This window comes from Ranitomeya imitator, chromosome 4 (genome assembly GCF_032444005.1).
Source record: "Ranitomeya imitator isolate aRanImi1 chromosome 4, aRanImi1.pri, whole genome shotgun sequence".
Classification (NCBI taxonomy): Eukaryota; Metazoa; Chordata; class Amphibia; order Anura; family Dendrobatidae; genus Ranitomeya; species Ranitomeya imitator.
This window is the reverse complement of record NC_091285.1, coordinates 322,744,734-322,757,071: the sequence shown is the minus strand read 5'-3', so window position 1 is coordinate 322,757,071 and position 12,338 is coordinate 322,744,734. Positions and strand designations below refer to the sequence as shown.

The window sequence follows — 12,338 nt, the reverse complement described above, 5'->3', positions numbered from 1 at the left end:
TATGTAAATCTCACGTATGGTGTCTTATTACAATAATGGGTTATTTTGTTTCAAAATGTATATAATGTATATAATGTATATTTGTGTACCACTAACCGCGGCAGTCCTCTCAGGCTCTGAAATACAACTGATGCATGGGGAGAGGTGCCGCCCTTTTGTATCTGTAGGTTTCCTGTTCCTTAAGGGCGGATCCCCTCTCTCTCGTGTGCTGTCATGGGCCTCCGAAAAATGCCGCTACCAGTAAGTAGCTTAATGCTTTTTTTGGCCAACTCATATCTGTAAACTAAAGAAACACATATTGATGTTGTCTTGTATTTTAGATATGTTTTGGCCAAAAGAATAAGTGTGTGGCGAAGTGTATTGGTGAGTATTGAGAGCGGTGAAAAACACAATAAACCAAGCATAATTGTTGCAAATAAACTTTTTTTTTATTAACACAAACAAATTTATTTTGTTGTACCGCGACGGGTTGTACCGCGCCGGCTTGGGGTTGAGTGACGTAACTGGGGGGTGTTCAGAACTGAAGCCTGGCTCACCGTGGAGGAGGCAGAGGTGGCAGGAGAAGGGGCAAGAAAACTGGAAGGGTCTGGAAGTTCGGGGATGGGGCTTAAAACATGAGGGCCTTGAGACACACTGGAAGGGTGAGACACAACAGACAATTGAGACACATCGGTAGGTGATGGGGGAGGAATAATCAGAGTTTTTTGTTTTTTATGAGTTTTGCCGGTTTTTCTTTGGGTTTTCCTGGTTGGGGGATGTCTTCTTGGGCTAGGTTGTAGAGTGTGGGCGGGAGACACGACAGGACCCGGCTCCACAATAACACAGTCCATCTCCATTGTGGAGCGCTCGGCAACGTCTGAGTCCAGCACCATTGTAGTGGGGGGGAAAGATAAAGTCCCGCCTGGGTCCTGGTGCCTCGTTGGGGGTGGGGAAACTAAAACCCTCCCAGGATCCTGGTGCCTTGTTGGGGGGGAGAACATAAAACCCTCCAAGGGTCCTGGTGCCTCGTTGGGGGGGGGGGAACAAAGCCCATACCAGTGTCCTGCTGCATTGCTGGTGGGGGGGAACATAAAGCCGTGGCAGGGTCCTGCTGCATCGGGGTGGATCCTGCCCGGAAAGGTATGGCTTGGTCCTGCTGCATCATGGGGGGCCCGGTGCGATACGCCATGCCTGGGTCCTGCTGCATGGGGGGGTGGGCCGTCCTATACGCCTGGCCTGGGTCCTGCTGCATGGGGGGGTGTCCTGCCCGGAAAGCAACGCCTCGGTCCTGCTGCATCGGGGGGGGGGGCGGTCCGATATGCCATGCCTCGGTCCTGCTGCATCAGGGGTTGGGCCGGTCCGATATGCCATGGATGGGTCCTGCTGCATCGGGAGGGGGCCGGGCCGATAAGCCACGCCAGGGTCCTGCGTCATCGTGGTGTCAGCGGAGGAGGTCCAAGCCGGAGCAGCGGTTGTCACGGTGGTGGCGGTGGGATGTCCAACAGCACTCGTCATCGTGTTGGCGCTGTAGTGGAGTACACCTGTTGAGGGAATAGAGGTGGCCGTGCAGTGGTATGCAGAAGAGGTAGGAATGGTGTTTACTTGTGACAGTGACGGCACAGTTGGATATGCCGCCACATTACGACTCTGACTCTGCTGCATAGCCTGCACAAAAGCAACATTGCAGGCCTGCATCACACTCAGCTGGAGATCAGGGCTAAGGTGTTCCAACATGCCCTGTTGGATTTGATTAAAAAAATGATGAGCTGGCTTCTGGAGGTCGGCTTTCACTTGATCAACGCTTTTGGCGACATCCTGGATGCGGCACTCTAAGAGGTTATGGGACACATCCATTCTGTCACCTAAAGCCTTGATAGCTTCGTGTAAAACCGAGCTCAAGTGCAAAAACTCGGGCATGAGGGACCTATCCGAAGCCCTCTGTCGCTGCCGGGATGAGCCCGCAAAAATGGGTGCAGCGAAAGAGGACTGCGAAAGGGGAAGACCTGATGGGCCAGCCCCCTGGTCTCCAGTGAGTGTGGAAGACCCACCTGGTGCTGCGCTGCTGGATGGCTGGGACGGGTCCATGGCTGCCGGCTGAAGGACCGCTCCAGAACCTGGTGCGACAGTCGTGCAGTGTGTGCTGTAAAAAAAGAACACAGAAAATTAATACCAAAATATAGCAAGACGGTACATCCTGTGGAATTTAAAATTACAGATTATGTCAATGCAATACAACCGGAAGCATGTGAGAAATACTTACGTTCTCATGAGAAGGATCGGTCTTAAAAAGGCCAGCACACGGTGATATTTGTAGAGCCGGTGCCTTGCTCCGGAACCACTAGCTGCACTCTTCTCTGCACGCAGGTCCTTGTTGAAGCGGTCCTTCATGGAACGCCAACGTGTTCTTATTTTCTCAACTGTGAAATAACAAAAACATATAATGGTCAGAAAAAGTACTTTTGGCCGTGCTCTCTTGACTGTGTGTGATGACAGAAACTCCAAAAAGTTTCTTTCATCACACACAGTCAAGAGAGCCCGGCCAAGGTCTCTGCTGCTTCACACTGCAGTGCAATACTTACCAAATGCATTACGGACCCGTGGCGGGGCATTCTCCCAGCCATCCCACAACGCTTGGGCCACCTCACTCCACAAACGACGTAGCGTACTATTGACGGCGTGCTTTGGATCCCGGCCGTCCCACAACGGGACTCGCTCCTGGACCAGAGTGATAAGGAGTTCATTATCAATCCGGTCGTCGTCCCGTTGTGAAACCTAAAAGTAAAAGAAAATCATATAAGTTTGCTCAATCACATTGGGAAAAAAGAAAAAAAAAAAGAAGATGAGAAAGGGCAGGAATATGAAAGTCAACTTTAAGAAAAGGATCATAAAAGAAAAATTAAAAGAAAATCAAGGGTACAGAAAGGAAGATTCAAGAATACTACAATGAGGACAGTCTGCCTTGTATACATACCCGCTGACGTCTTCCCACCGGACCTTGACTCCGCTGCTCCGTCCCTCTCTGTCCCTCAGTTGAAGTGCTCTATAAAAAAAAAATAATATCAAATTGTCTCATGTGTCGATGCGACAGTCAATACTTACCAAGCTGAAGGACAAAAAACTAACCTCACTGACGTGATCCACTTCTGACTGGCGTGGCTCAAACTCCTCATCAGATGAAGACTCCGCAGAAGACATTCTGATGCATGTTGAAAAAAAAAAATAGAAGAAATTAGGACATGTAGATCCAAAAAATTAAAAATAAATGCATTGGCTAGGATATACTCACATTGCTCTGGGTCTTGTCCACCAATGCGTCCGAGCAGGGTCTTGTCTTCTTTGGAGTCTGATGAGAAGTGACCAGAAACTTTCCTTTTATAACCCTGCTGCTATGGGGGAGGCTTATCAGTGTCTAGACAGCCTTATCTACAGTCTATTCAACCATTGTTAAAAAAAAACGCATGCAAACGCATGCACAAAAAAACGCATGCGTCCCCATTGACTCCAATGCATTTTTGGTCCCAAAAAAAACGCATGAAAACGCATGCGTTTTTTTTTTGTCCAAAAAACGCCCCTCAAAAATACTACAAGTTGCATTTTGAAAAATGAACGCATGCAGTAAAAAAACGCATGCGTTTCAAAACGCGACCAAACGCGTACCACTAAAAACGCATGCGTTTTCAATGTTAAATATAGGGGAAAAAAACGCATGCGGTTTTTTGAAAAAAAACGCTGCAGACAAAAACGCAAGTGTGAAACCACCCTTACACAGTGTACAGTTTATAACAATAAAAAAACACACTCATGAGGTACAGTACATGTCGGAGAATAGGAAGAAATCCAAAACAGATACAATTAAAATCAATTTTTATTCAATGTATAATATTTAATATAATATTTAAAACACGTTATAAAAAAGCATAATGTCATAAAGGGACACCAAGCAATTAGTGAGGTAAACCAGGATACACTTACTCACAAGGGGGATAGATACAAGTGCAATAACTCCCCCTATGGGGTAACAGAATGAATAAGCTCTGTAGTACAGTGCTTAATATGAATGAAGTAGCACCCAAAGGACCTTCACATAGTGGCAATACCAATGAACAGATTCAAAAGTAGGATATAACTCCTTATAGTATTAACACTGGTAGCTAGACATGATGGTAATTGCTGTAATAGCCATGATAAAGTGATGCTGTCAGCTAGATGCAGAACTAAGAGGAAGATAAATAGTAAAAATATTTTACCAGTCAAATGGTGACCACAAGGATATGCTTGGCATCCCCTCACCCCGACGCACGTTTCACCACCAGCTTCTTCCGGGGTGGGGGTTTTGTTGTTATATCTTGATTGAAGTGCTTTCTTCCACTTGGGACTATTTTGATTTAATAGTGTACAGTTGGTTAGACAAGATCTTTACCAGTAGAGCCTGGCCCTGCAGTAGTTACATTTCAGACTGAGGAGTTGGCTTCTGAGATATCAGTCTGTTCTCTCCAGACCATTGATTTCTATACATCAGTTAACTGTTTCCCTCCCTGTCTATCCCTTTTAGCTCCTGATCCAGAGCCACTATTATCAGTCCTGATAAATCACCAGCTTTAGTATTTTCCAGAGCAGTTCTCCTACTTACTGTTTTCAGTGTCATGAGACATGTGCTTGTTCAAAGGCTCAGTTATCTTTGTATAGAAATATAGTAGTAAAAGTGGAGACTTCAGAACAAGCACTGATAGACTTAATATGTTATAGTAGTAGGAAAAGTTCAGCAGTTGGGCAAAGGTACTTATCCAGAACGGTCACTCAAGGAGAAGTTCTTAGCCCCCAGTAACAATTAAGTGAACAGAGAGCAGGCTGTTGCTCAAGACCCAATATGAGAATGACCATTTTGTGATATATGTAACTGCAGTAAAGATCTTGTTTCCTTTCTAGTCATTATCCCTGGGGTTCTGGCATCCATTTCAGCTAGTATTATGTATATGATTCATAGAATTCCAAATAAGTGATCAGTGAAATGTTTAGTTGTAGTTAGGAAGCTAAGGATTTCGTCATAGATCATTTTCTTTTTTCATAGTGGTTTTATTTTCAGGAACACGACTGCAAATTAACCCAAGAGATTGTAGAACTGATTGACAGAGAAGCTGATCTCTTAATGCGGGGGGTGCAAAACTGCAATCTTGAGGGACTTCGGAAGAGAATATCTACACTTTTCCTTCAGTATATAAAAACTCCCACTTTTAACCCTGAAGTTGCCAGGTTGCTCAAGGTAAATTTGATTTTTTTTTCTGCATATTAAAGGGGCTGTTCGACAATTGAATACATTTTTTTTCTAGGTTTCAATAGTTTTAAAAGAATAAACTGAGGCATAATCGCCATTCAGTACCCCCCACAGATCCAGTGCAGGCAGCTCCGAAGGAGTGCGAAGACTCTACAATGTAATGTCTGCTCTATTTGGTAGTTATGAGGTGACGAGATCAGGTGACACTTGGAGGGTGCAGTTATTATATTAAGAAAATGAATTCAAGTGTCAGGCAATGTATTTAACTATTAAATGGATATTAGCTTATATTTCCAAGCATATTTTCATATTTTAATCAGAGTTCAATATAAGGCAGACTTATTAAAACCCATGGCACAGTACTTTCTACTGTATTATTATTATTATTATTATTATTATTTATTGTTATAGCGCCATTTATTCCATGGCGCTTTACATGTGAGGAGGGGTATACATAATAAAAACAAGTACAATAATCTTAAACAATACAAGTCATAACTGGTACAGGAGGAGTGAGGACCCTGCCCGTGAAGGCTCACAATCCACAAGGGATGGGTGAGAATACAGTAGGTGAGGATAGAGCTGGTCATGCAGCGGTTTGGTCGATCGGTGGTTACTGCAGGTTGTAGGCTTGTCGGAAGAGGTAGGTCTTCAGATTCTTTTTGAAGGAAGTTCTTGTCTTTTTCCTGGAGAGCCCTGAGCAAGATAATGCACTGGGACGTATGGGAGCTCCACTAGCCTGGTTGCTTGCAAAGAACTGAGAACATGTGAGTGTTATCTTTTCTCCTTTAATCCCCTTTATGTTATAATTACCTTGTACATATTTGCAATTGTCTCATTTGTAACATCTTTGTAAAATATTTTGATAAAGCACTGCCTAAACTTTACGGAGTATAATATTTAATACTAGTTCTTTCTCCATGCTCTAAAATGTACCCTAAGTCTCCTGAAAGGAATTACGCTACTGTGTTGGGTTAGCTTCGGACCCGTTTAATCGGATCTGGTGGCAGCAATACCGTGCAGGCTTTTGGGTGATGTTGTAGCGACTGCGGCGTTGATAATTATTGTTCCTGCCTGAGTGGGAGTAGTTATCACGTCGCTGCAGCGTGCCCAATAGCCAGTACATAGCAGGCAGCCTGTCTGGCGACTAATTACCCCAGGTGCAGTACCTAATCTGACCTGAGAATAAGGGGGGCGCCAGAGAGCTGCAAGTTTTAAGTGGAACTGTAAGCGGGATATACATAAATCCCTGCAGTTCGTGGTATATTGAAAAGCAGTGGGATACCTAGAATAAGCCCCTGCTGTAAACTAAGAGGTCAATAGCCTTGTGTGTGTTTTTTCATCACATTGTGGAGTGGAGGGATAACTAAGATAAGCCCCCCTGCACATGTGATAGCCGTCTGTTGGCCTAAAGTCACCCCGATCCGTGACATAGGGGTGACGGTCACGGTGTGAATCGTGACAAATTGGTACTGTATTGTCAGTGTGCAATGTGCTGTAGAATATCCTTTTTATATGACTTAGTCTACAGCTTGTTTAATCTTTTCACCTCTGAATACCATGCAAATCGAGTTCTTTCAGCTGCCACAACTTTGCCTTTTTGAGGGGTGCAATAGAATCACATACTTTTTCTACAGGATCTGATGGTGCATTCATTTATAAATATCTGCATTTCGACAGATTTTATTAAAACGGAAGTCCATTTTTGGTGAAAGCACACTGATACTATGAATAGTTGTAAATAGCAGTGTTCTAATAGATGTTTAGAATCATAATCACAGGGCAATAAGAGTGAATTTACATTATAATGCTGCTTTTAACAAAACTTCACCAATTACGACCTTGTTATATTCTCATACTTATGCATAATAAACTTCCAAAATTCTGCTGAGAGCCCTTGAGCACAATAGTTTAGCTCCACTCCACCATCAGACATAAGACCTAAGTGTGGGACTGTCATCTGAGCTCTCATAGTGCACTGTTCAGCGTAGCAGTAAGCTAACAGAACTTTGAATTTATTTTAACCCCTTCATGACCAGGGGATTTTTCGTTTTTCCGTGTTCGTTTTTCGCTCCCCTCCTTCCCAGAGCCATAACTTTTTTATTTTTCCGTCAATTTGGCCATGTGAGGGCTTATTTTTTGCGGGACGAGTTGTACTTTTGAACGACATCATTGGTTTTAGCATGTCGTGTACTAGAAAACGGGAAAAAAATTCCAAGTGCGGTGAAATTGCAAAAAAAGTGCAATCCCACATTGGTTTTTTGTTTGGCTTTTTTGCTAGGTTCACTAAATGCTAAAAATGACCTGCCATTATGATTCTCCAGGTCATTACGAGTTCATAGACACCAAACATGACTAGGTTATTTTTATCTAAGTGGTGAAAAAAAATTCCAAACTTAGCTAAAAAAAAAAAAAAAAAAAAAATTGTGCCATTTTCCGATACTCGTAGCGTCTCCATTTTTCGTGATCTGGGGTCGGTTGAGGGCTTATTTTTTGCGTGCCGAGATGACGTTTTTAATGATAGCATTTTGGTGCAGATACGCTCTTTTGATCGCCCGTTATTGCATTTTAATGCAATGTCGCGGCGACCAAAAAAACGTAATTCTGGCGTTTCGAGTTTTTTTCCCGCTACGCTGTTTAGCGATCAGGTTAATACTTTTTTTTATTTGATAGATCGGGCAATTCTGAGCGCGGCGATACCAAATATGCGTAGATTTGATATTTTTTTTATTGATTTATTTTGATTGGGGCGAAAGGGGGGTGATTTAAACTTTTATGTTTTTTTTATTTTTTTCACATTTTTTTAAACTTTTTTTTTTAACTTTTGCCATGCTTCAATAGCCTCCATGGGAGGCTAGAAGCAGGGACAGCACGATCGGCTCTGCTACATAGCAGCGATCTGCTGATCGCTGCTATGTAGCAGAATTGCACGTGTGCTGTGAGCGCCGACCACAGGGTGGCGCTCACAGCGACGGGCAATCAGTAACCATAGAGGTCTCAAGGACCTCTATGGCTACAATGGAGATGCATCGCCGACCCCCGGACATGTGACGGGGGTCGGCGATGACGTCATTTCCGGCCGCCCGGCCGGAAGCGGTAGTTAAATGCCGCTGTCTGCGTTTGACAGCGGCATTTAACTAGTTAATAGGTGCGGGCAGATCGCGATTCTGCCCGCGCCTATTACGGGCACATGTCAGCTGTTCAAAACAGCTGACATGTCCCGGCTTTGGTGCGGGCTCACCGTGGAGCCCTGCATCAAAGCAGGGGAGCCGGCATCGGACGGTATAGTACGTCCGATGCCGGTAAGGGGTTAAGGGTGTTTTCCATAGTTAAAAAACATGACTGCTTTCCTACAAAAAGAGCACCGTACTTGTGCATAGCTTGTTAGTGGTATAGCAGTTCAATTCACATCAATAGAGCTGATCTGCAATGTTATACACAACCCATGTACTGGTGTGGCACTGTGTCTGGAAGATAGCAGCCATCTTTGAAGGCCTGTCACAGGTGAAATGTGGCCAATTTCCAGCTGCTCCTCTGAGTCTAGTACCGGAGGTTTAGACTTTTTTATTTAGGTCTACAGTAATTTTTATGGGGTGAAAAGGGGGCATGGCTCATAGGATTCTATTGGGGTGTGTCTTTAGATTGATCAGCATTATTACTCTATGACCAAAGTCCGTTTGGTGAAGACCATAAAAATGAGCACTCCTCAAAAAGGCCCGAATCTCTGGATCAATATTGTGGATGTAAAAAATCAAACAAAAAAAGAGAAAACTCTCGGAAATAAAATAGGAACAAAAACTGCCTACTTTTGACCTGGTGACAGGTTTTCTTCAAGGGTATGTGCACACTCGCAACATTTGCTGCGTTTTTATTGCATTTTTTCTCACAGATTTGTCACAAAAACTGAAGCATTTCCTAGTACCAGAAAAGTGAATGAGATTTCTGTAGTCTCATGCACATGTTGCTTATTTTTTCCTTGCCGATTTGAAGCAGTTTCAAATCAAGAGCATGTCAATAATTTCAGCATTTTTGCAAGTTGAAAACTCAAGTAAAAAAACATAAAAAATGTTCATATTTTACACTGCGTTTTTCGTGCCATCAGACATGTTGTCTGCAGCAAATATGTAACGTGAGACCATACCCTAAGACCATGTTCACACGATCCTTTTTTTCATGCGGAATTGCCGCGATTTTCCCGCTGCGGGTCCGCAGCTGTTTTCCATGCAGGGTACATTACATTGTACCCTATGGAAAACAGGAACTGCTGTGCCCACAATGCGGAAAATAAAAAAAAAAGCCGCGCTGAATAGCTGCGGGAAAAAAGAAGTACCATGTCACTTCTTTTTTCGGAGCCGCAGCGGTTCTGCACCCATTGACCTCCATTGTGAGGTCAAACCCGCAGTAAAACCCGCAGATGAAAAAAATATCTGCGGGTTTTACTGCGGTTTGTGGTGCAGAACCGCTGCAGCAGGAAGTGCGGGGAAGCGGGCGGAAGTGCGTGGGCGGAGTGTGGCTGCCCCCCGTGCTCCGATCCCGCCCCCCCGTGCTCCAATCCCACCGCCCCGTGCTCCGATGCCCCCCCCAGTGCTCCGATGCCCCCCCCGTGCCCTAATCTACCCCCCTTATACTTACCCGGTGTCCGTCCGGCCGTCTTCTCCCTGGGCGCCGCCATCTTGCAAAATGGCGGGCGCATGCGCAGTGCGCCCGCCGAATCTGCCGGCCGGCAGATTCGTTCCAAAGTGCATTTTGATCACTGAGATATAACCTATCTCAGTGATCAAAATAAAAAAAAATAGTAAATGACACCCCCCCCTTTGTCACCCCCATAGGTAGGGACAATAAAAAAAAATTAAGAATTTTTTTTTTCCACTAAGGTTAGAATAGGGTTAGGGGTAGGGTTAGGGGTAGGGTTAGGGGTAGGGTTAGGGGTAGGGTTAGGGTTAGGGGTAGGGTTAGGGGTAGGGTTAGGGTATTTTCAGCCATTTTAACCCTAAAAAACTTCCTAGAAAACACACAGACTCTGCATAGAAAACTGCATAAAAAAAGGATCAAAAAAAGGATCAAAAAAAGGATCAAAAAACGCATCAAAAAAGGACAAAAAAAGGACCAAAAAAAGGACCTGCGTTTTCTGCCAAGAGCTGCAGTTTTTTAAAAAACAGTCCTGAAAAAAAAAGGATGGAAATCAGGAACGTGTGAACATACCCTTAGTCTTCATTGGAAATGTTTCTGTGCAGATAGTTTGGAAAATACATGTAAAGTATTTTTTTAGCATGGGAGACTTGAAAAGTATTGCATGACTAAATATAAAATCATCTGTACAGTGTATAAAAATGTGCAAGTTGGGAAATGTCGTAATTTTGTCTTTCTAAGTGACACGTACCCTTAGACATTTCGTATGTTGTTCTGTTGCATGTACAAATATTCTACACAATTGTCATGTTCTTACAATTTTCAGAAATGTCTACATTTACGAATGCACGTAAATAAAATGCTGTTGATATTATAGAACAGAAATAGGGCATGTGCACACTGTTTTGTTTTGTTTTTAGGTTTTTGAAGCATCTGCTGATCCACTGAATCAACTGTCCAATCAAATAGCTGCTAAAGCTCTTCCAAAACTTTTTAAAAACTCATTAAAACTTTTCAACAAACTCCCGAAAGGAGTGTTTCCTGAAATTGTTTCCACTAGAAAATCCATTGTTTTTGACCACCTTCAAAAAACACGCTGCACACATACACTTATTAGGCTTTTTGCTTAGTTTTCTGATGGGATGAAAAGAAGTATATTTTGGCACATACAGCTGGTGTGGATTGTAGTTTGTGGGACCTGGATGCTTGTCCACCTCACTTAAATGAATTCTCCTTTGTTTTTTAACCTATGAAATTCAGTCACTGAAAGGTGTTGTGTAGACTCCTATGCACAGAATAACGACAGCTTTCTATTTTTTCAGGTTCCTCAGGACTCTGCAGTATTTCGTAAAAATATATACTTCTGTCCCAGTTGTAAAAGCTATCTGCCCTCGACTGAGTTTTCTCTGTCTGCTAATGCACGCACTATTGGACGGTGCCGAAAATGCTCGAAATTAGACAACGAAGCTAGGCAGAGAGAAGAGTTTACAAAATACAAATTATTACTGAAACAGCTGAAAAAGTCAGAAGCAGATTACAAAGATGATGCCAAAATTGCATTCTTACTTCAGGTAACTGTCAGAATGAAATAGGATTGGATTGTGTCTTTCACAGTCACTTAAACTGGTTTCCGAGTGCGGACCGCAGGGTCTGAATTGGCCGCGAGTTCCCTTTTCTGAAGTCAATAGACTCATATTTCATATATGCCTATGAGGCTGTTGAGTTTAGGTTAGGAGACCCCCATCTGGTCTACACATTGCAGCCCGTACCCTCATCATGAATGTCAGACATGTGAAAACAAGCTCACTTTCAAAAACTTTGAAGCCTTTTTTTAGGGTTTTCCTCTGTTTACACTGCCCAGTCCATCATTTCTCTGCCATCACCACCTGTTTGTACTTCATATATTTTTGCTTCTTTTAATATCTATTACTTGGTATGGATTTCAAATATTAAGACAAGTGTAAGCAAGAATTTTACACCTTTCAATTTTAAAGTGTAAACACTGGGAAACAATTATCTAAGGCGCTGCTTACATCTGTGTTATTCTGAAAAGGATTGCGTCACTGACTTATCCAACCTGTCATCCATTGACATAGCTGTAAAGAGAACAGATTGAGGAATATGCTTGCTTGTTGAGAAATATTGTGTAACAGATATGTATCGTGAATTTTTGTCATCCTTTGGCATGCTAGACTGTATTTACATTACGTCTGAGCATTTGCCAACAAATGGATGGAAATCTCTGTATGGAAAACTACGGTAATTCCAGTACAGTTGATAAAATGTCATGCTGATAGAAATTAGTGATATGATCCATAACAAATTGATTTAGTTGAATTTTCCCCCAATTTTTAGGATTCCAATTGCATAAATCCGGAATTTTGCTGTCTCCTTTGAAGGCCAAGAAGGTTTTAAAGTGCTAAAATGTCACTACTCTTACCCGTCCTCATGCCACCAT

The 12,338-nt window shown here is 43.1% G+C and overlaps 1 protein-coding gene across 2 annotated transcripts in view; it reads left to right on the top strand.

Moving 5' to 3' along the window:
* Positions 1-12,338, top strand: part of IQUB (IQ motif and ubiquitin domain containing) — a 90,427-nt gene that overhangs the window by 61,581 nt on the left and 16,508 nt on the right. For both annotated transcript variants that reach the window (XM_069764901.1, XM_069764902.1), the window contains 2 exons: positions 5,063-5,239; positions 11,203-11,451. In XM_069764901.1, the coding sequence (XP_069621002.1) occupies positions 5,063-5,239; positions 11,203-11,451 (426 nt within the window). The remainder of the gene's footprint in view (positions 1-5,062; positions 5,240-11,202; positions 11,452-12,338) is intronic.